This window comes from Nerophis ophidion, linkage group LG29 (genome assembly GCF_033978795.1).
Source record: "Nerophis ophidion isolate RoL-2023_Sa linkage group LG29, RoL_Noph_v1.0, whole genome shotgun sequence".
Taxonomy (NCBI): Eukaryota; Metazoa; Chordata; class Actinopteri; order Syngnathiformes; family Syngnathidae; genus Nerophis; species Nerophis ophidion.
In genome coordinates this window covers 29,028,661-29,052,049 of record NC_084639.1, presented here as the reverse complement: position 1 = coordinate 29,052,049, position 23,389 = coordinate 29,028,661, and the positions used below count along the sequence as shown (strand labels likewise).

At 54.5% G+C, this 23,389-nt stretch overlaps 1 protein-coding gene across 2 annotated transcripts in view; it reads left to right on the top strand.

Moving 5' to 3' along the window:
* The window catches only part of slc44a1b (solute carrier family 44 member 1b), a 44,500-nt gene extending 21,543 nt beyond the window's left edge, over positions 1-22,957 (top strand). For both annotated transcript variants that reach the window (XM_061891857.1, XM_061891856.1), the window contains exons 5-16: positions 5,694-5,787; positions 10,650-10,819; positions 10,888-10,977; positions 11,036-11,190; positions 11,253-11,439; positions 13,824-13,992; positions 14,056-14,212; positions 20,143-20,226; positions 20,299-20,436; positions 20,492-20,728; positions 20,792-20,890; positions 21,978-22,957. In XM_061891857.1, coding sequence (XP_061747841.1) covers positions 5,694-5,787; positions 10,650-10,819; positions 10,888-10,977; positions 11,036-11,190; positions 11,253-11,439; positions 13,824-13,992; positions 14,056-14,212; positions 20,143-20,226; positions 20,299-20,436; positions 20,492-20,728; positions 20,792-20,890; positions 21,978-22,007 — 1,610 coding nt within the window. In that variant the 3' untranslated portion in view covers positions 22,008-22,957. The remainder of the gene's footprint in view (positions 1-5,693; positions 5,788-10,649; positions 10,820-10,887; positions 10,978-11,035; positions 11,191-11,252; positions 11,440-13,823; positions 13,993-14,055; positions 14,213-20,142; positions 20,227-20,298; positions 20,437-20,491; positions 20,729-20,791; positions 20,891-21,977) is intronic.
* Positions 22,958-23,389: the final 432 nt, after the last annotated feature.

Below are 23,389 nucleotides of genomic sequence, written 5' to 3'. Positions count from 1 at the left end.
AATATCATCACATCACCTTCAAATATCACCACATCACCTTCCAATATCACCACATCACCTTCAAATATCACCACATCACCTTCCAATATCACCACATCACCTTCCAATATCACCACATCACCTTCAAATATCACCACATCACCTTCAAATATCACCACATCACCTTCCAATATCACCACATCACCTTCCAATATCACCACATCACCTTCCAATATCACCACATCACCTTCAAATATCACCACATCACCTTCAAATATCACCACATCACCTTCCAATATCACCACATCACCTTCAAATATCACCACATCACCTTCAAATATCACCACATCACCTTCCAATATCACCACATCACCTTCCAATATCACCACATCACCTTCCAATATCACCACATCACCTTCCAATATCACCACATCACCTTCCAATATCACCACATCACCTTCAAATATCACCACATCACCTTCAAATATCACCACATCACCTTCCAATATCACCACATCACCTTCAAATATCACCACATCACCTTCAAATATCACCACATCACCTTCCAATATCACCACATCACCTTCCAATATCACCACATCACCTTCCAATATCACCACATCACCTTCAAATATCACCACATCACCTTCCAATATCACCACATCACCTTCCAATATCACCACATCACCTTCCAATATCACCACATCACCTTCAAATATCACCACATCACCTTCAGATATCACCAGATCACCTTCAAATATCACCACATCACCTTCCAATATCACCACATCACCTTCAAATATCACCACATCACCTTCAGATATCACCAGATCACCTTCAAATATCACCACATCACCTTCCAATATCATCACATCACCTTCAAATATCACCACATCACCTTCCAATATCACCACATCACCTTCCAATATCACCACATCACCTTCCAATATCACCACATCACCTTCCATTATCACCACATCACCTTCAAATATCACCACATCACCTTCAAATATCACCACATCACCTTCCAATATCACCACATCACCTTCAAATATCACCACATCACCTTCCAATATCACCACATCACCTTCCAATATCACCACATCACCTTCCAATATCACCACATCACCTTCCATTATCACCACATCACCTTCAAATATCACCACATCACCTTCAAATATCACCACATCACCTTCCAATATCACCACATCACCTTCCAATATCACCACATCACCTTCCAATATCACCACATCACCTTCCAATATCACCACATCACCTTCCAATATCACCACATCACCTTCCAATATCACCACATCACCTTCCATATCACCACATCACCTTCCAATATCACCACATCACCTTCAAATATCACCACATCACCTTCAAATATCACCACATCACCTTCCAATATCACCACATCACCTTCAAATATCACCACATCACCTTCCAATATCACCACATCACCTTCCAATATCACCACATCACCTTCCAATATCACCACATCACCTTCCAATATCACCACATCACCTTCAAATATCACCACATCACCTTCAAATATCACCACATCACCTTCCAATATCACCACATCACCTTCCAATATCACCACATCACCTTCAAATATCACCACATCACCTTCAGATATCACCAGATCACCTTCAAATATCACCACATCACCTTCCAATATCACCACATCACCTTCAAATATCACCACATCACCTTCCAATATCACCACATCACCTTCAAATATCACCACATCACCTTCCAATATCACCACATCACCTTCCAATATCACCACATCACCTTCCAATATCACCACATCACCTTCCAATATCACCACATCACCTTCAAATATCACCACATCACCTTCAAATATCACCACATCACCTTCCAATATCACCACATCACCTTCCAATATCACCACATCACCTTCAAATATCACCACATCACCTTCAGATATCACCACATCACCTTCAAATATCACCACATCACCTTCCAATATCACCACATCACCTTCAAATATCACCACATCACCTTCCAATATCACCACATCACCTTCCAATATCACCACATCACCTTCCAATATCACCACATCACCTTCCATTATCACCACATCACCTTCAAATATCACCACATCACCTTCAAATATCACCACATCACCTTCCAATATCACCACATCACCTTCCAATATCACCACATCACCTTCCAATATCACCACATCACCTTCCAATATCACCACATCACCTTCAAATATCACCACATCACCTTCAAATATCACCACATCACCTTCAAATATCACCACATCACCTTCCAATATCACCACATCACCTTCAAATATCACCACATCACCTTCCAATATCACCACATCACCTTCCAATATCACCACATCACCTTCCAATATCACCACATCACCTTCCAATATCACCACATCACCTTCCAATATCACCACATCACCTTCCAATATCACCACATCACCTTCAAATATCACCACATCACCTTCAAATATCACCACATCACCTTCCAATATCACCACATCACCTTCCAATATCACCACATCACCTTCCAATATCACCACATCACCTTCCGATATCACCACATCACCTTCCGATATCACCACATCACCTTCCAATATCACCACATCACCTTCCAATATCACCACATCACCTTCCAATATCACCACATCACCTTCCAATATCACCACATCACCTTCCAATATCACCACATCACCTTCAAATATCACCACATCACCTTAGAATATCACCACATCACCTTCAAATATCACCACATCACCTTCCAATATCACCACATCACCTTCCAATATCACCACATCACCTTCCAATATCACCACATCACCTTCCAATATCACCACATCACCTTCCAATATCACCACATCACCTTCCAATATCACCACATCACCTTCCAATATCACCACATCACCTTCCAATATCACCACATCACCTTCCAATATCACCACATCACCTTCCATTATCACCACATCACCTTCAAATATCACCACATCACCTTCAAATATCACCACATCACCTTCCAATATCACCACATCACCTTCCAATATCACCACATCACCTTCCAATATCACCACATCACCTTCCAATATCACCACATCACCTTCAAATATCACCACATCACCTTCAAATATCACCACATCACCTTCAAATATCACCACATCACCTTCCAATATCACCACATCACCTTCAAATATCACCACATCACCTTCCAATATCACCACATCACCTTCCAATATCACCACATCACCTTCCAATATCACCACATCACCTTCCAATATCACCACATCACCTTCCAATATCACCACATCACCTTCCAATATCACCACATCACCTTCAAATATCACCACATCACCTTCAAATATCACCACATCACCTTCCAATATCACCACATCACCTTCCAATATCACCACATCACCTTCCAATATCACCACATCACCTTCCGATATCACCACATCACCTTCCGATATCACCACATCACCTTCCAATATCACCACATCACCTTCCAATATCACCACATCACCTTCCAATATCACCACATCACCTTCCAATATCACCACATCACCTTCCAATATCACCACATCACCTTCCAATATCACCACATCACCTTAGAATATCACCACATCACCTTCAAATATCACCACATCACCTTCCAATATCACCACATCACCTTCCAATATCACCACATCACCTTCCAATATCACCACATCACCTTCCAATATCACCACATCACCTTCCAATATCACCACATCACCTTCCAATATCACCACATCACCTTCCAATATCACCACATCACCTTCCAATATCACCACATCACCTTCCAATATCACCACATCACCTTCCAATATCGCCACCTTCTGATTGACACAATTCCAACATCCACTCCTCCTGGACATTCACACTCACACTTTCCCAACTTCCAAACCTAAATCCCCTTTTCCTGGAAAGTCTTCAACATTGAAACATTCCAACATCCAAACTATTCTTCCATTCAAACTACGTTTTGTTGGCATTTCACTTCAACTTCAGCTTCGGAGCATTCACTCATCAACTACTTATTATTCATTGAATAGTTGTGGCACTAAATCATTGCATGTGAACTTTTTCATCACTTTTAATGAGTCCCTTTTGCACTATTTTGGATGAGTATTTCTTTTTGTAATCAGCCTGACCAAAGCCTTGAGGATGATGTCTGTGATGAACACATGATGTTGCATGTGAGTGACACTGTAGTGGAGTGTAAGTCATGTCTGTGATGAACACATGATGTTGCATGTGAGTGACACTGTAGTGGAGTGTAAGTCATGTCTATGATGAACACATGTTGCATGTGAGTGACACTGTAGTGGAGTGTAAGTCATGTCTGTGATGAACACATGATGTTGCATGTGAGTGACACTGTAGTGGAGTGTAAGTCATGTCTGTGATGAACACATGATGTTGCATGTGAGTGACACTGTAGTGGAGTGTAAGTCATGTCTATGATGAACACATGTTGCATGTGAGTGACACTGTAGTGGAGTGTAAGTCATGTCTGTGATGAACACATGATGTTGCATGTGAGTGACACTGTAGTGGAGTGTAAGTCATGTCTGTGATGAACACATGATGTTGCATGTGAGTGACACTGTAGTGGAGTGTAAGTCATGTCTGTGATGAACACATGTTGCATGTGAGTGACACTGTAGTGGAGTGTAAGTCATGTCTGTGATGAACACATGTTGCATGTGAGTGACACTGTAGTGGAGTGTAAGTCATGTCTGTGATGAACACATGTTGCATGTGAGTGACACTGTAGTGGAGTGTAAGTCATGTCTGTGATGAACACATGTTGCATGTGAGTGACAGGGTAATATTGCATGTGAGCGACAGGGTAATGTTGCATGTGAGTGACAGGGTAATGTTGCATGTGATTGACATAACATAGTCACCAAGTGTCATGGATGCAAAGGATTCTGGGTATTTGTTGTGTTGCATTTATGTTGTGTTACTGTGAGGATTTTCTCCCGAAATGAGTTTGTCATTCTTCTTTTGTGTGGGTTCACAATGTGGCGCATATTAGTAGGAGTGTGAAAGTTGTTTATATCACAACCGTCAGTGTACTCTGTGTCACCCAGTATGCTTTGCAATCTCATGCATGTGTCGATAGAAGCAGCAAAATGCATGTGTAAGGTCCGCACGAATGGCGGGCGTGATGACGTTCAAGAGGACGCAAATAGCATTCCGTGAATGGCGGGCGTGATGACGTTCAAGAGGACGCAAATAGCATTCCGTGAATGGCGGGCGGTATGACGTTCAAGAGGACGTTAAGAGTAATATCATCACGGCACGCCCTTAATATTGTAGTCCGAGTGAAAATTGGAGTACGTTGATTCCGGGTGATGTCCGGGAGAGGCATCGAATTCCGGAATCTCCCTGCAACAATCTGGGGGGTCGGCGATTGTGCAGCTGAGCCGCATCAGAGTTGCCAAAGAGCCGCAGGTGGCAGACCCCTGAACTAAGATAAATAATGATGTTACATCCAAAGTCTCCAAGGCAGTGTTGGGAAGTATTCAGTAACAAAGGGGTCCGCATCATCCCACCTACCATATACAAATAACTTGGTATGGGTCCAGACTTCTTTGGCAGAGAATTTTAAACGGGTTTTAACCTCTTTCAAACGTTGTCATGGTTACATGGTCACATGACTTTCAGGTTCGGAGTTGTGCTCGTACGAGCTAGCTGGTCACAAGTACCCCGCTGTGCCCGAGAGGTTCTCCAAGTGTCCCAAACTCCCTGTCCCGCCCAGGTGAGTCCAGTCTCCAAGCGGTCTTTGTCCCGCCTCTAAACTTTGCTTTGTCCCGCCTCTAGACTTTGCTTTGTCCCGCCTCTAAACTTTGCTTTGTCCCACCTCTAAACTTTGCTTTGTCCCGCCTCTAAACTTTGCTTTGTCCCGCCTCTAGCCTTTGCTTTGTCCCGCCTCTAAACTTTGCTTTGTCCCACTTCTAAACTTTGCTTTGTCCCGCCTCTAAACTTTGCTTTGTCCCACCTCTAAACTTTGCTTTGTCCCGCCTCTAAACTTTGCTTTGTCCCGCCTCTAGCCTTTGCTTTGTCCCGCCTCTAAACTTTGTTTGTCCCGCCTCTAAACTTTGCTTTGTCCCACCTCTAAACTTTGCTTTGTCCCGCCTCTAAACTTTGCTTTGTCCCGCCTCTAGCCTTTGCTTTGTCCCGCCTCTAAACTTTGCTTTGTCCCGCCTCTAAACTTTGCTTTGTCCCGCCTCTAGCCTTTGCTTTGTCCCGCCTCTAAACTTTGTTTGTCCCACCTCTAAACTTTGTTTGTCCCGCCTCTAAACTTTGTTTGTCCCACCTCTAAACTGTGGTGTGTCCCGCCTTTAAACTGTGGTGTGTCCCATGCAGCAAGCCTCTGCCACTCTTTGTCTGTCCCGCCTCTAAACTGTGGTGTGTCCCACCTTTAAACTGTGGTGTGTCCTGCCTTTAAACTGTGGTGTGTCCCGCCTCTAAACTTTGCTTTGTCCCACCTCTAAACTTTGCTTTGTCCCGCCTCTAAACTTTGCTTTGTCCCGCCTCTAGCCTTTGCTTTGTCCCGCCTCTAAACTTTGCTTTGTCCCGCCTCTAAACTTTGCTTTGTCCCGCCTCTAGCCTTTGCTTTGTCCCGCCTCTAAACTTTGTTTGTCCCACCTCTAAACTTTGTTTGTCCCGCCTCTAAACATTGTTTGTCCCACCTCTAAACTGTGGTGTGTCCCGCCTTTAAACTGTGGTGTGTCCCGCCTTTAAACTGTGGTGTGTCCCGCCTTTAAACTGTGGTGTGTCCCATGCAGCAAGCCTCTGCCACTCTTTGTCTGTCCCGCCTCTAAACTGTGGTGTGTCCCGCCTTTAAACTGTGGTGTGTCCCATGCAGCAAGCCTCTGCCACTCTTTGTCTGTCCCGCCTTTAAACTGTGGTGTGTCCCGCCTTTAAACTGTGGTGTGTCCCGCCTTTAAACTGTGGTGTGTCCCGCCTTTAAACTGTGGTGTGTCCCGCCTTTAAACTGTGGTGTGTCCCGCCTTTAAACTGTGGTGTGTCCCATGCAGCAAGCCTCTGCCACTCTTTGTCTGTCCCGCCTCTAAACTGTGGTGTGTCCCGCCTTTAAACTGTGGTGTGTCCCGCCTTTAAACTGTGGTGTGTCCCATGCAGCAAGCCTCTGCCACTCTTTGTCTGTCCCGCCTTTAAACTGTGGTGTGTCCCGCCTCTAAACTGTGGTGTGTCCCACCTTTAAACTGTGGTGTGTCCCGCCTTTAAACTGTGGTGTGTCCCGCCTCTAAACTGTGGTGTGTCCCGCCTTTAAACTGTGGTGTGTCCCGCCTTTAAACTGTGGTGTGTCCCATGCAGCCAGCCTCTGCCACTCTTTGTCTGTCCCGCCTCTAAACTGTGGTGTGTCCCGCCTCTAAACTGTGGTGTGTCCCGCCTTTAAACTGTGGTGTGTCCCGCCTTTAAACTGTGGTGTGTCCCGCCTTTAAACTGTGGTGTGTCCCATGCAGCAAGCCTCTGCCACTCTTTGTCTGTCCTGCCTTTAAACTGTGGTGTGTCCCGCCTTTAAACTGTGGTGTGTCCCGCCTTTAAACTGTGGTGTGTCCCGCCTTTAAACTGTGGTGTGTCCCGCCTTTAAACTGTGGTGTGTCCCGCCTTTAAACTGTGGTGTGTCCCGCCTTTAAACTGTGGTGTGTCCCATGCAGCAAGCCTCTGCCACTCTTTGTCTGTCCCGCCTTTAAACTGTGGTGTGTCCCGCCTTTAAACTGTGGTGTGTCCCGCCTTTAAACTGTGGTGTGTCCCGCCTCTAAACTGTGGTGTGTCCCGCCTCTAAACTGTGGTGTGTCCCGCCTTTAAACTGTGGTGTGTCCTGCCTTTAAACTGTGGTGTGTCCCGCCTTTAAACTGTGGTGTGTCCCGCCTCTAAACTGTGGTGTGTCCCGCCTTTAAACTGTGGTGTGTCCCATGCAGCAAGCCTCTACCACTCTTTGTCTGTCCCGCCTTTAAACTGTGGTGTGTCCCGCCTCTAAACTGTGGTGTGTCCCACCTTTAAACTGTGGTGTGTCCCGCCTTTAAACTGTGGTGTGTCCCGCCTCTAAACTGTGGTGTGTCCCGCCTTTAAACTGTGGTGTGTCCCGCCTTTAAACTGTGGTGTGTCCCATGCAGCAAGCCTCTGCCACTCTTTGTCTGTCCCGCCTCTAAACTGTGGTGTGTCCCGCCTCTAAACTGTGGTGTGTCCCGCCTTTAAACTGTGGTGTGTCCCGCCTTTAAACTGTGGTGTGTCCCGCCTTTAAACTGTGGTGTGTCCCATGCAGCAAGCCTCTGCCACTCTTTGTCTGTCCTGCCTTTAAACTGTGGTGTGTCCCGCCTTTAAACTGTGGTGTGTCCCGCCTTTAAACTGTGGTGTGTCCCGCCTTTAAACTGTGGTGTGTCCCGCCTTTAAACTGTGGTGTGTCCCGCCTTTAAACTGTGGTGTGTCCCGCCTTTAAACTGTGGTGTGTCCCATGCAGCAAGCCTCTGCCACTCTTTGTCTGTCCCGCCTCTAAACTGTGGTGTGTCCCGCCTCTAAACTGTGGTGTGTCCCGCCTTTAAACTGTGGTGTGTCCCGCCTTTAAACTGTGGTGTGTCCCGCCTTTAAACTGTGGTGTGTCCCATGCAGCAAGCCTCTGCCACTCTTTGTCTGTCCTGCCTTTAAACTGTGGTGTGTCCCGCCTTTAAACTGTGGTGTGTCCCGCCTTTAAACTGTGGTGTGTCCCGCCTTTAAACTGTGGTGTGTCCCGCCTTTAAACTGTGGTGTGTCCCGCCTTTAAACTGTGGTGTGTCCCGCCTTTAAACTGTGGTGTGTCCCATGCAGCAAGCCTCTGCCACTCTTTGTCTGTCCCGCCTTTAAACTGTGGTGTGTCCCGCCTTTAAACTGTGGTGTGTCCCGCCTTTAAACTGTGGTGTGTCCCGCCTCTAAACTGTGGTGTGTCCCGCCTTTAAACTGTGGTGTGTCCCGCCTTTAAACTGTGGTGTGTCCCGCCTTTAAACTGTGGTGTGTCCCATGCAGCAAGCCTCTGCCACTCTTTGTCTGTCCTGCCTTTAAACTGTGGTGTGTCCCGCCTTTAAACTGTGGTGTGTCCCGCCTTTAAACTGTGGTGTGTCCCGCCTTTAAACTGTGGTGTGTCCCGCCTTTAAACTGTGGTGTGTCCCGCCTTTAAACTGTGGTGTGTCCCGCCTTTAAACTGTGGTGTGTCCCGCCTTTAAACTGTGGTGTGTCCCGCCTTTAAACTGTGGTGTGTCCCATGCAGCAAGCCTCTGCCACTCTTTGTCTGTCCCGCCTTTAAACTGTGGTGTGTCCCGCCTTTAAACTGTGGTGTGTCCCGCCTTTAAACTGTGGTGTGTCCCGCCTCTAAACTGTGGTGTGTCCCGCCTCTAAACTGTGGTGTGTCCCGCCTTTAAACTGTGGTGTGTCCCGCCTTTAAACTGTGGTGTGTCCCGCCTTTAAACTGTGGTGTGTCCCGCCTCTAAACTGTGGTGTGTCCCGCCTTTAAACTGTGGTGTGTCCCGCCTTTAAACTGTGGTGTGTCCCGCCTCTAAACTGTGGTGTGTCCCGCCTTTAAACTGTGGTGTGTCCCGCCTTTAAACTGTGGTGTGTCCCGCCTTTAAACTGTGGTGTGTCCCATGCAGCAAGCCTCTGCCACTCTTTGTCTGTCCTGCCTTTAAACTGTGGTGTGTCCCGCCTTTAAACTGTGGTGTGTCCCGCCTTTAAACTGTGGTGTGTCCCGCCTTTAAACTGTGGTGTGTCCCGCCTTTAAACTGTGGTGTGTCCCGCCTTTAAACTGTGGTGTGTCCCGCCTTTAAACTGTGGTGTGTCCCGCCTTTAAACTGTGGTGTGTCCCGCCTTTAAACTGTGGTGTGTCCCGCCTTTAAACTGTGGTGTGTCCCATGCAGCAAGCCTCTGCCACTCTTTGTCTGTCCCGCCTTTAAACTGTGGTGTGTCCCGCCTTTAAACTGTGGTGTGTCCCGCCTTTAAACTGTGGTGTGTCCCGCCTCTAAACTGTGGTGTGTCCCGCCTCTAAACTGTGGTGTGTCCCGCCTTTAAACTGTGGTGTGTCCCGCCTTTAAACTGTGGTGTGTCCCGCCTTTAAACTGTGGTGTGTCCCGCCTTTAAACTGTGGTGTGTCCCGCCTTTAAACTGTGGTGTGTCCCGCCTTTAAACTGTGGTGTGTCCCGCCTTTAAACTGTGGTGTGTCCCGCCTCTAAACTGTGGTGTGTCCCGCCTTTAAACTGTGGTGTGTCCCGCCTTTAAACTGTGGTGTGTCCCGCCTTTAAACTGTGGTGTGTCCCGCCTTTAAACTGTGGTGTGTCCCGCCTCTAAACTGTGGTGTGTCCCGCCTTTAAACTGTGGTGTGTCCCGCCTTTAAACTGTGGTGTGTCCCGCCTCTAAACTGTGGTGTGTCCCGCCTTTAAACTGTGGTGTGTCCCGCCTTTAAACTGTGGTGTGTCCCATGCAGCAAGCCTCTGCCACTCTTTGTCTGTCCCGCCTTTAAACTGTGGTGTGTCCCGCCTTTAAACTGTGGTGTGTCCCGCCTCTAAACTGTGGTGTGTCCCGCCTTTAAACTGTGGTGTGTCCCGCCTTGAAACTGTGGTGTGTCCCGTGCAGCAAGCCTCTGCCACTCTTCAACCGCTGCACGCCGCTGGACTTGGCGTGCTACACCAAGTTCGCACAGGCCGTGGTCACCTTCGTCAGCGACGACTCCTTCCTGCACCGAGTCATCGCCGGCGTGGTGGCCAGTAAAGAAGTCATCGTGGGACTTTGTCTTCTGGCGTTGGGTGAGTTAGGACAGGGCGCTCTTATTGTGAAAATGCCCGAGCTTGAGCCGCCATTTTCTCGGTCTCAGTGCTGTCCATGATCCTCATGGTGATCATTCGCTACATCTCGGCCGTCCTGGTCTGGATCCTCACATCCTTGGCGGTCCTGGCTTCTCTCGGTGAGCTCACTTCTGCCTTGTTTTCAAAACAAGAGCGTGACATGTCATCCCGTCTCAGGCGGTACCGGCGTGCTGTGGTGGTTCTACGTGGACCACCGTCTCCACGGCAACGACACCCACACAAAGGTGACGGAGGAAGAGGAGGAGGAGTCGTCGAGGCCAGACGCGAACCAGACGCTGCTGGTCTACGCCATCGCCGCCAGCGTCTTCACCGTAGGTCCCAGTAAACAAGCGGTGCTTTTATTCTGAAGTCCTGACAAATGTTGAGGTTGCAGGTCATCTTGCTGCTGCTGATGCTCTTCATGAGGAAGCGAGTGGCGTTGGCCATCGCTCTGTTCCACGTGGCGGGCAAAGTCTTCATCCACCTGCCGCTCCTCACCCTCCAGCCCTTCATCACCTTCCTGCTGCTGCTCCTCTTCTGGCTCTACTGGGTCCTGGTCCTGCTCTTCCTGGGGACCAGCGGTGCGTCCCTTGCGGCATGACCAATTATGCAAACTAGATGACACACCATGGGCCAATTCAACTGAAATGCTAATATTAGCATGCCAACGGTCAGAATGGACAAGTTCTATGATGAGACATGCAAAATCAACTCAAAACACTATCATGCTAACAGTTGGCCTATGTCATGTCCCAAGTAACATGACGAAGGTGTACAGTGGCAACATTGGATGAGAAAGTTAGCATGCTATCATAGCAACAGCTAGCACATATCACCTCCATAATCTTAGCATGCTATCATAGCAACAGCTAGCACATATCACCTCCATAATCTTAGCATGCTATCATAGCAACAGCTAGCACATATCACCTCCATAATCCTAGCGTGCTATCATAGCAACAGCTAGCACTTAAAGCAGAAAAAAAAGAATCTATTCATCCATCCATCTTCTCCTGCTTATCCGAGGTGAGGTCTCCCTAGGGAGGTGGTTCGGGCATCCTGACCAGATGCCCGAACCACCTCATCTGGCTCCTCTCCATGTGGAGGAGCAGCGGCTTTACTTTGAGTTCCTCCCGGATGGCAGAGCTTCTCACCCTATCTCTAAGGGAGAGACCCAAACTCATTTGGGCCGCTTGTACCCGTGATCTTATCCTTTCGGTCATAACCCAAAGCTCATGACCATAGGTGAGGATGGGAACGTAGATCGACCGGTAAATTGAGAGCTTTGCCTTCCGGCTCAGCTCCTTCTTCACCACAACGGATCGGTATAACGTCCGCATTACTGAAGACGCCGCACCGATCCTCCTGTTGACCTCACCATCCACTCTTCCCTCACTCGTGAACAAGACTCCTAGGTACTTGAACTCCTCCACTTGGGGCAGGGTCTCCTCCCCAACCCGAAGGTGGCACTCCACCCTTTTCTGGGCGAGAACCATGGACTCGGACTTGGAGGTGCTGATTCTCATAGACTATCCTCAATAAACCTTACAGGGAAGGCTGAGGAGTGTGATCCCACGGTAGTTGGAACACACCCTCCGGTCCCCCTTCTTAAAGAGAGGGACCACCACCCCGGTCTGCCAATCCAGAGGTACCGCCCCCGATGTCCACGCGATGCTGCAGAGTCTTGTCAACCAAGACAGCCCCACAGCATCCAGAGCTTTAGGAAGTCCGGGCGGGTCTCATCCACCCCCGGGTTCTTGCCACCGAGGAGCTTTTTAACTACCTCACCGACCTCAGCCCCAGAAATAGGAGAGTCCACCACAGACTCCCCAGGCACTGCTTCCTCCTTGGAAGATGTGTTGGTGGGATTGAGGAGGTCTTCGAAGTATTCCCTCCACTGATCCACAACATCCACAGTTGAGGTCAACAGAACACCGTCCGCACCATACACGGTGTTGATAGTGCACAGCTTCCCCTTCCTGAGGCGGCGGATGGTGGTCCAGAATCGCTTTAAAGACGTCCGGAAGTCGTTTTCCATAGTTTCCCTGAACTCCTCCCATGTCCGAGTTTTTACTTCCGCGACCACTGAAGCCGCACACCGCTTGGCCTGTCGGTACCTGTCTGCTGCCTCCGGAGTCCTATGAGCCAAAAGAACCCGATAGGACTCTTTCCACCAGGGGGTTCTAGGATTACCGCCACGACAAGCACCAACCACCTTGCGGCCACACCTCCAATTAACTGCCTCGACAATGGAGGCACAGAACATGGTCCACTTGGACTCAATGTCCAGCACCTCCCTCGTGACATGTTCAAGTTTTTCCAAAGGTGGGATTTGAAACTCTCTCTGACGTTCCCAGCAGACCCTCACAAGGCGTTTGGGTCTGCCAGGTCTGTCCAGTATCCTCCCCCACAATCGCAGCCAACTCACCAGCAGGTGGTGATCGGTAGAAAGCCCCGCCCATGCTAACAGTTAACATATTTCCTGTACCAAGTTCTATGACTCTGTGCTGTACAGTGGCAAAACTGGCTCAAATAGTTAGCAAGCTACTATGCTAACAACATATATCGCCTATTTATTTATGACTCTGAGCTGTAAAATTGGTTGATAGCACGCTAATGTTAACGTTAGCATGATAGAATGCTAACAGCCTATCAATTCAAAGTTAGCATGCTAACAGTTAACATATGTCACGTACTAACTTATGTGATGGCTGCACGGCGGTAGAATTGGCTAAAAAGTTAGCATGCTATTATAAGCAATATAATGCTAACAGTAGCAAGTTATATGACTTTGTGGTATGCGGTTGCTAAATTAGCAGAGAGTCTTAACATGCTAATTCCTTCACCATGCTATTATAAAATAACGATTTTTCAGTTCCGCCATTGCGATCTGATTGGCTGGGAGAGTTGTGTCCATGGCAACGTGACAGTAGGAGCTGCTGCTGATGTGGTGTTTGACGTGCAGGAGAGCCGGTCCACAACGAGGAGACGGGCCTGACGGAGTTCCGTCTGACGGGGCCTCTGGAGTACCTGACCTGGTACCACGCTGTGGGTCTGGTGTGGATCACAGAGTTCATCCTGGCGTGCCAGCAGATGACGGTGGCGGGGGCGGTGGTCACCTACTACTTCACCAGGTGTGTGCAGGTGCAGCTACGAGCGCACCCAGGTGTGCTGACGGCCAGGTGTGCTGTCTGCAGGGACAAGAAGCGACTTCCTGCGTGGCCCATTGTGCACGCGGCTCTGAGGCTGCTCAGGTACCACGTGGGCACGGTGGCCAAGGGCTCCTTCATCATCACCCTGGTGAAGGTCCCTCGTCTGATGCTCATCTACGTCAGCAGGCAGCTGAAGGGCAAGGTAGCGTGATGGAACGGGGCGAGGGTGGCAGGCAGCTAGGGGGCGAGGTAGCGTGATGGAACGGGGCGAGGGTGGCAGGCAGCTAGGGGGCGAGGTAGCGTGATGGAACGGGGCGAGGGTGGCAGGCAGCTAGGGGGCGAGGTAGCGTGATGGAACGGGGCGAGAGTGGCAGTCAGCTAGGGGGCGAGGTAGCGTGATGGAACGGGGCGAGGGTGGCAGGCAGCTAGGGGGCGAGGTAGCGTGATGGAACGGGGCGAGGGTGGCAGGCAGCTAGGGGGCGAGGTAGCGTGATGGAACGGGGCGAGGGTGGCAGGCAGCTAGGGGGCGAGGTAGCGTGATGGAACGGGGCGAGGGTGGCAGGCAGCTAGGGGGCGAGGTAGCGTGATGGAACGGGGCGAGGGTGGCAGGCAGCTAGGGGGCGAGGTAGCGTGATGGAACGGGGCGAGGGTGGCAGTCAGCTAGGGGGCGAGGTAGCGTGATGGAACGGGGCGAGGGTGGCAGGCAGCTAGGGGGCGAGGTAGCGTGATGGAACGGGGCGAGGGTGGCAGTCAGCTAGGGGGCGAGGTAGCGTGATGGAACGGGGCGAGAGTGGCAGTCAGCTAGGGGGCGAGGTAGCGTGATGGAACGGGGCGAGGGTGGCAGTCAGCTAGGGGGCGAGGTAGCGTGATGGAACGGGGCGAGGGTGGCAGGCAGCTAGGGGGCGAGGTAGCGTGATGGAACGGGGCGAGAGTGGCAGTCAGCTAGGGGGCGAGGTAGCGTGATGGAACGGGGCGAGGGTGGCAGGCAGCTAGGGGGCGAGGTAGCGTGATGGAACGGGGCGAGGGTGGCAGTCAGCTAGGGGGCGAGGTAGCATGATGGAACGGGGCGAGGGTGGCAGGCAGCTAGGGGGCGAGGTAGCGTGATGGAACGGGGCGAGGGTGGCAGGCAGCTAGGGGGCGAGGTAGCGTGATGGAACGGGGCGAGAGTGGCAGGCAGCTAGGGGGCGAGGTAGCGTGATGGAACGGGGCGAGGGTGGCAGTCAGCTAGGGGGCGAGGTAGCATGATGGAACAGGGCGAGGGTGGCAGGCAGCTAGGGGGCGAGGTAGCGTGATGGAACGGGGCGAGGGTGGCAGGCAGCTAGGGGGCGAGGTAGCGTGATGGAACGGGGCGAGAGTGGCAGTCAGCTAGGGGGCGAGGTAGCGTGATGGAACGGGGCGAGGGTGGCAGGCAGCTAGGGGGCGAGGTAGCATGATGGAACGGGGCGAGGGTGGCAGGCAGCTAGGGGGCGAGGTAGCGTGATGGAACGGGGCGAGGGTGGCAGGCAGCTAGGGGGCGAGGTAGCGTGATGGAACGGGGCGAGAGTGGCAGTCAGCTAGGGGGCGAGGTAGCGTGATGGAACGGGGCGAGAGTGGCAGGCAGCTAGGGGGCGAGGTAGCGTGATGGAACGGGGCGAGGGTGGCAGTCAGCTAGGGGGCGAGGTAGCATGATGGAACGGGGCGAGGGTGGCAGGCAGCTAGGGGGCGATGTAGCGTGATGGAACGGGGCGAGGGTGGCAGTCAGCTAGGGGGCGAGGTAGCGTGATGGAACGGGGCGAGAGTGGCAGTCAGCTAGGGGGCGAGGTAGCGTGATGGAACGGGGCGAGGGTGGCAGTCAGCTAGGGGGCGAGGTAGCGTGATGGAACGGGGCGAGGGTGGCAGGCAGCTAGGGGGCGAGGTAGCGTGATGAAACGGGGCGAGAGTGGCAGTCAGCTAGGGGGCGAGGTAGCGTGATGGAACGGGGCGAGGGTGGCAGGCAGCTAGGGGGCGAGGTAGCGTGATGGAACGGGGCGAGGGTGGCAGTCAGCTAGGGGGCGAGGTAGCGTGATGGAACGGGGCGAGGGTGGCAGTCAGCTAGGGGGCGAGGTAGCGTGATGGAACGGGGCGAGAGTGGCAGTCAGCTAGGGGGCGAGGTAGCGTGATGGAACGGGGCGAGAGTGGCAGGCAGCTAGGGGGCGAGGTAGCGTGATGGAACGGGGCGAGAGTGGCAGGCAGCTAGGGGGCGAGGTAGCGTGATGGAACGGGGCGAGGGTGGCAGTCAGCTAGGGGGCGAGGTAGCGTGATGGAACGGGGCGAGAGTGGCAGTCAGCTAGGGGGCGAGGTAGCGTGATGGAACGGGGCGAGAGTGGCAGGCAGCTAGGGGGCGAGGTAGCGTGATGGAACGGGGCGAGAGTGGCAGGCAGCTAGGGGGCGAGGTAGCGTGATGGAACGGGGCGAGGGTGGCAGGCAGCTAGGGGGCGAGGTAGCGTGATGGAACGGGGCGAGGGTGGCAGTCAGCTAGGGGGCGAGGTAGCGTGATGGAACGGGGCGAGGGTGGCAGGCAGCTAGGGGGCGAGGTAGCGTGATGGAACGGGGCGAGGGTGGCAGGCAGCTAGGGGGTGACGTAGCGTGATGGAACGGGGCGAGGGTGGCAGGCAGCTAGGGGGCGAGGTAGCGTGATGGAACGGGGCGAGGGTGGCAGGCAGCTAGGGGGCGAGGTAGCGTGATGGAACGGGGCGAGGGTGGCAGGCAGCTAGGGGGCGAGGTAGCGTGATGGAACGGGGCGAGGGTGGCAGGCAGCTAGGGGGCGAGGTAGCGTGATGGAACGGGGCGAGGGTGGCAGTCAGCTAGGGGGCGAGGTAGCGTGATGGAACGGGGCGAGGGTGGCAGGCAGCTAGGGGGCGAGGTAGCGTGATGGAACGGGGCGAGGGTGGCAGGCAGCTAGGGGGTGACGTAGCGTGATGGAACGGGGCGAGGGTGGCAGGCAGCTAGGGGGCGAGGTAGCGTGATGGAACGGGGCGAGGGTGGCAGGCAGCTAGGGGGCGAGGTAGCGTGATGGAACGGGGCGAGGGTGGCAGGCAGCTAGGGGGCGAGGTAGCGTGATGGAACGGGGCGAGGGTGGCAGGCAGCTAGGGGGAGAGGTAGCGTGATGGAACGGGGCGAGGGTGGCAGTCAGCTGAAGGGCGAGGTAGCGTGATGGAACGGGGCGAGGGTGGCAGGCAGCTAGGGGGCGAGGTAGCGTGATGGAACGGGGCGAGGGTGGCAGGCAGCTAGGGGGCGAGGTAGCGTGATGGAACGGGGCGAGGGTGGCAGGCAGCTAGGGGGCGAGGTAGCGTGATGGAACGGGGCGAGGGTGGCAGGCAGCTAGGGGGCGAGGTAGCGTGATGGAACGGGGCGAGGGTGGCAGGCAGCTAGGGGGCGAGGTAGCGTGATGGAACGGGGCGAGGGTGGCAGGCAGCTAGGGGGCGAGGTAGCGTGATGGAACGGGGCGAGGGTGGCAGGCAGCTAGGGGGCGAGGTAGCGTGATGGAACGGGGCGAGGGTGGCAGGCAGCTAGGGGGCGAGGTAGCGTGATGGAACGGGGCGAGGGTGGCAGGCAGCTAGGGGGCGAGGTAGCGTGATGGAACGGGGCGAGGGTGGCAGGCAGCTAGGGGGCGAGGTAGCGTGATGGAACGGGGCGAGGGTGGCAGGCAGCTAGGGGGCGAGGTAGCGTGATGGAACGGGGCGAGGGTGGCAGGCAGCTAGGGGGCGAGGTAGCGTGATGGAACGGGGCGAGGGTGGCAGGCAGCTAGGGGGCGAGGTAGCGTGACGGAACGGGGCGAGGGTGGCAGTCAGCTAGGGGGCGAGGTAGCGTGACGGAACGGGGCGAGGGTGGCAGTCAGCTAGGGGGAGAGGTAGCGTGACGGAACGGGGCGAGGGTGGCAGGCAGCTAGGGGGCGAGGTAGCGTGACGGAACGGGGCGAGGGTGGCAGGCAGCTAGGGGGCGAGGTAGCGTGACGGAACGGGGCGAGGGTGGCAGGCAGCTAGGGGGCGAGGTAGCGTGACGGAACGGGGCGAGGGTGGCAGGCAGCTAGGGGGCGAGGTAGCGTGACGGAACGGGGCGAGGGTGGCAGTCAGCTAGGGGGCGAGGTAGCGTGACGGAACGGGGCGAGGGTGGCAGTCAGCTAGGGGGCGAGGTAGCGTGACGGAACGGGGCGAGGGTGGCAGGCAGCTAGGGGGCGAGGTAGCGTGATGGAACGGGGCGAGGGTGGCAGGCAGCTAGGGGGCGAGGTAGCGTGATGGAACGGGGCGAGGGTGGCAGGCAGCTAGGGGGCGAGGTAGCGTGATGGAACGGGGCGAGGGTGGCAGTCAGCTAGGGGGCGAGGTAGCGTGATGGAACGGGGCGAGGGTGGCAGGCAGCTAGGGGGCGAGGTAGCGTGATGGAACGGGGCGAGGGTGGCAGTCAGCTAGGGGGCGAGGTAGCGTGATGGAACGGGGCGAGGGTGGCAGTCAGCTAGGGGGCGAGGTAGCGTGATGGAACGGGGCGAGGGTGGCAGTCAGCTAGGGGGCGAGGTAGCGTGATGGAACGGGGCGAGAGTGGCAGTCAGCTAGGGGGCGAGGTAGCGTGATGGAACGGGGCGAGAGTGGCAGGCAGCTAGGGGGCGAGGTAGCGTGATGGAACGGGGCGAGAGTGGCAGGCAGCTAGGGGGCGAGGTAGCGTGATGGAACGGGGCGAGAGTGGCAGGCAGCTAGGGGGCGAGGTAGCGTGATGGAACGGGGCGAGGGTGGCAGGCAGCTAGGGGGCGAGGTAGCGTGATGGAACGGGGCGAGAGTGGCAGGCAGCTAGGGGGCGAGGTAGCGTGATGGAACGGGGCGAGAGTGGCAGGCAGCTAGGGGGCGAGGTAGCGTGATGGAACGGGGCGAGAGTGGCAGGCAGCTAGGGGGCGAGGTAGCGTGATGGAACGGGGCGAGGGTGGCAGGCAGCTAGGGGGCGAGGTAGCGTGATGGAACGGGGCGAGGGTGGCAGGCAGCTAGGGGGCGAGGTAGCGTGATGGAACGGGGCGAGAGTGGCAGGCAGCTAGGGGGCGAGGTAGCGTGATGGAACGGGGCGAGAGTGGCAGGCAGCTAGGGGGCGAGGTAGCGTGATGGAACGGGGCGAGAGTGGCAGGCAGCTAGGGGGCGAGGTAGCGTGATGGAACGGGGCGAGAGTGGCAGGCAGCTAGGGGGCGAGGTAGCGTGATGGAACGGGGCGAGAGTGGCAGGCAGCTAGGGGGCGAGGTAGCGTGATGGAACGGGGCGAGAGTGGCAGGCAGCTAGGGGGCGAGGTAGCGTGATGGAACGGGGCGAGAGTGGCAGGCAGCTAGGGGGCGAGGTAGCGTGATGGAACGGGGCGAGAGTGGCAGGCAGCTAGGGGGCGAGGTAGCGTGATGGAACGGGGCGAGGGTGGCAGGCAGCTAGGGGGCGAGGTAGCGTGATGGAACGGGGCGAGGGTGGCAGGCAGCTAGGGGGCGAGGTAGCGTGATGGAACGGGGCGAGGGTGGCAGGCAGCTAGGGGGCGAGGTAGCGTGATGGAACGGGGCGAGAGTGGCAGGCAGCTAGGGGGCGAGGTAGCGTGATGGAACGGGGCGAGAGTGGCAGGCAGCTAGGGGGCGAGGTAGCGTGATGGAACGGGGCGAGAGTGGCAGGCAGCTAGGGGGCGAGGTAGCGTGATGGAACGGGGCGAGAGTGGCAGGCAGCTAGGGGGCGAGGTAGCGTGATGGAACGGGGCGAGAGTGGCAGGCAGCTAGGGGGCGAGGTAGCGTGATGGAACGGGGCGAGGGTGGCAGGCAGCTAGGGGGCGAGGTAGCGTGATGGAACGGGGCGAGGGTGGCAGGCAGCTAGGGGGCGAGGTAGCGTGATGGAACGGGCCGAGAGTGGCAGGCAGCTAGGGGGCGAGTTAGCGTGATGGAACGGGGCGAGGGTGGCAGTCAGCTAGGGGGCGAGGTAGCGTGATGGAACGGGGCGAGAGTGGCAGTCAGCTAGGGGGCGAGGTAGCGTGATGGAACGGGGCGAGAGTGGCAGTCAGCTAGGGGGCGAGGTAGCGTGATGGAACGGGGCGAGGGTGGCAGTCAGCTAGAGGGCGAGGTAGCGTGATGGAACGGGGCGAAGGTGGCAGTCAGCTGACCTGGGTGTGTTTCAGGAGAACGCCTGCGCTCGCTGTGTGTTGAAGTCCTGCATCTGCTGCTTGTGGTGTTTAGAGAAGTGCCTCAACTATCTCAACCAGGTGACTTTCACTTTGACTTTCACTTTGACTTTCACTCACCTGCTAATCACTGGCTTCCTGTCCGCGGGGCAGAACGCATACGCCGCCACCGCCATCAACAGCACCAGCTTCTGCACGTCAGCGCGAGACGCTTTTGTGCTCCTGGTGGAGAACGCCCTGCGAGTCGCCACCGTCAACGCCATCGGAGACCTGGTGCTCTTCCTGGGGAAGGTGAGTGCGTCCGCCATGGAGCTCCCGGACACCGACCACCATTGTCCTCTGGCAGATTCTCGTCGTTACGACGACGGCGTTCGCCGGCGTGCTGCTGCTCAACGCCCGGCGAGATTACGCCGAGTGGCTGCTGCCGCTGGTCATCGTCTGCCTCTTCGCCTTCCTGGCGGCGCACTGCTTCCTGTCTGTCTTCGAGATGGTGGTGGACGTGCTCTTCCTGTGCTTTGCCATCGACACCAAGTACAACGACGGCACGCCGGGCAAGGAGTTCTTCATGGACAAGGCTCTGATGGTGAGGCCGCCGCCCGCCGCATGCCGCCCGTTGACCGCGATGACGCCTGTCTCTCTTCCGCAGGAGTTCGTGGAGAGCAGCCGGCGCCTGGAGCGCGTGGCCGGCCGCGGGCGCAGCAGAGTGAAGGCCACTTCCTCAGAGGGCGCCGAGATGAAGCCCATGGTGAGTGACGGCGGTGGAGGCGTGGTCAATGGCGAGTGGGAGGACCTTCAGGAGTTCCAGGTGTACTACCTGCTGGTGGGGGTGTTGGTGGACTGGGCGCTGATGGAGCACGGCGACTTGGCGCTCTGCCTCAGCGAGGACGTGGTCCTCTTCCTCTGCGTCTACCTGCCCACCTCCACCCTCTTCCTGTTTGTCAGCCTGCTGCACACGCCAAGCTCCGCCCCTCCCACGCAGCCCGCTGACAACGCCCACGGAAGCACGACCGCCTGCTAACCACAAAGCATGCTGTTTGCTAATGGCGGGATGCTAACAGACTTCCTTGTGGATGTGAAGCGGACACGCTAACAGCTACATGCTAACTTCTCATCGTCATCATCATCATCATCATCATCATCACTTCCTGTTTGCTTTACACGTCACCGCTGTGCTTTAACCAGTGGTCGTGCACCACTGTGACCACACGGTATGACACCTCGCTCTAGTTGCACACCAACTGGCTTTCTAGGCTGTAGCAAAGATGTGTAGCAAAGATGTGTAGCAAAGATGGTGTCCTGTAGCAAAGATGGCGTCCTGTAGCAAAGATGGTGTCCTGTAGCAAAGATGGCGTCCTGTAGCAAAGATGGCGCCCTGTAGCAAAGATGGTGTCCTGTAGCAAAGATGGCGCCCTGTAGCAAAGATGGCGTCCTGTAGCAAAGATGGCGTCCTGTAGCAAAGATGGCGCCCTGTAGCAAAGATGGTGTCCTGTAGCAAAGATGGTGTCCTGTAGCAAAGATGGCGTCCTGTAGCAAAGATGGCGTCCCGTAGCAAAGATGGCGCCCTGTAGCAAAGATGGCGTCCTGTAGCAAAGATGGCGTCCTGTAGCAAAGATGGCGCCCTGTAGCAAAGATGGCGCCCTGTAGCAAAGATGGCGCCCTACAGTCCCGTGGAGGCGTCTGAGCCATGGGAGAAGATGTTTGCTCCAAAGCCACTGGCGTGACCACAGGACGCCATCTTTGCTACCAAGGCAGTGGGCCAACCAACCTGTGGGGTTGTGGCAGTTCCCATGATGCACCTGTGAGGGGTGACTAACGCTGCTCTCCTGTTGCAGGCCGGCGGGAGCGGGAGCAGCTCAGCCTGACACACTGGGGGAGGTGTCAGACAGAACATTCCAGAAGTCAGGTGGAACACTTGTGGAGAGTATTTAGCTAAGAATAACCACACCTTCACTGGGGGAGAGAACGTTCCAGAAGTGAGGAGTAACACTGGAGAGTATTTAGCTAAGAATAACCACACCTTCACTGGGGGAGAGAACATTCCAGAAGTGAGGAGTAACACAGGAGAGTATTTAGCTAAGAATAACCACACCTTCACTGGGGGAGAGAATGTTCTAGAAGTGAGGAGAATAACCACAGCTAACAAGCACTTTACATGGAAGAGTTTTCTTCTCCACCTTTTGGGACCAGGACGCTCTGTGACCTCTGATGACCTCATCTCTTCTCTCATTGGTCAATCCTCCAACATGGCCGACCGTCACTCGGTTGCCCCCTGAGGTCACATGACCGCCGAGATCCTACGGCGGTCTCCGGGTGTGGGCGGAGCTTCCTGCAATAAAACAAGAGTCTTCCTGGCGTGAGGCGTTGAGGTCTCAAGACAGGAAGGCGGAACTTGAAGGCGGGTTCCACACACTCCACACTACCCATGATGCTCAGCCCACCGCCTGACTTTCTCCCATGTGATCAGATACCAGCTGCTGATTGGCTCCCACACAAGGAAAAGGGTTGGCTCAGTCAGGGCGAGTCCCAAGAATCAGCGAAGGGGGCAGGGTCAGACCCTTCCAAGAATCAGCCAATGGCAGCGCAGGGGGCGGGGTCACAACCAATCAAGTGGAGCGAGTTAGTTGCATGACCTGGCTTCTTCTTCTTCACTTTGTAAGTCACGTGACTCGGTGCCGTCATGTGACCTGAGCGCACGCTTTCACTTTCTAACTTTGGACTCTTCTTCTCTTCCTGCAGTTCCTTTTATATTTATCCTTTCTTATGTATATTTGTTTTTCTAAGAAAATAGTCCAATAAAAATGATATCAACAATTGTCTCTTACAATGTCTTCCACACATTCACTTCTGTTTTGATCACTCAATCAATCCCTTGGTCACATGACTCCAAGGACTCACAAACCACCACAACCTCTGATCTCAACCCACATTTAGCGGAAGTGCACAACAGGAACCTCTTGTTGGACTCAACACGCCCCAAATGTTGACACAGCCATCCAACCATCCATTTTCTACCGCTTGTCCCTCTCGGGGTCGAGGGGTAGCTGGAGCCTATCCCAGCTGCACAAGTTGCCACCTCATCGCAGACACACAGCATTCACACGCGAGGGACCATTTAGTGTTGCCAATCAACCTATCCCCAGGTGGGAGGGGCCTATCCCCAGGTGCATGTCTTTGGAGGTGGGAGGGGCCTATCCCCAGGTGCATGTCTTTGGAGGTGGGAGGGGCCTATCCCCAGGTGCATGTC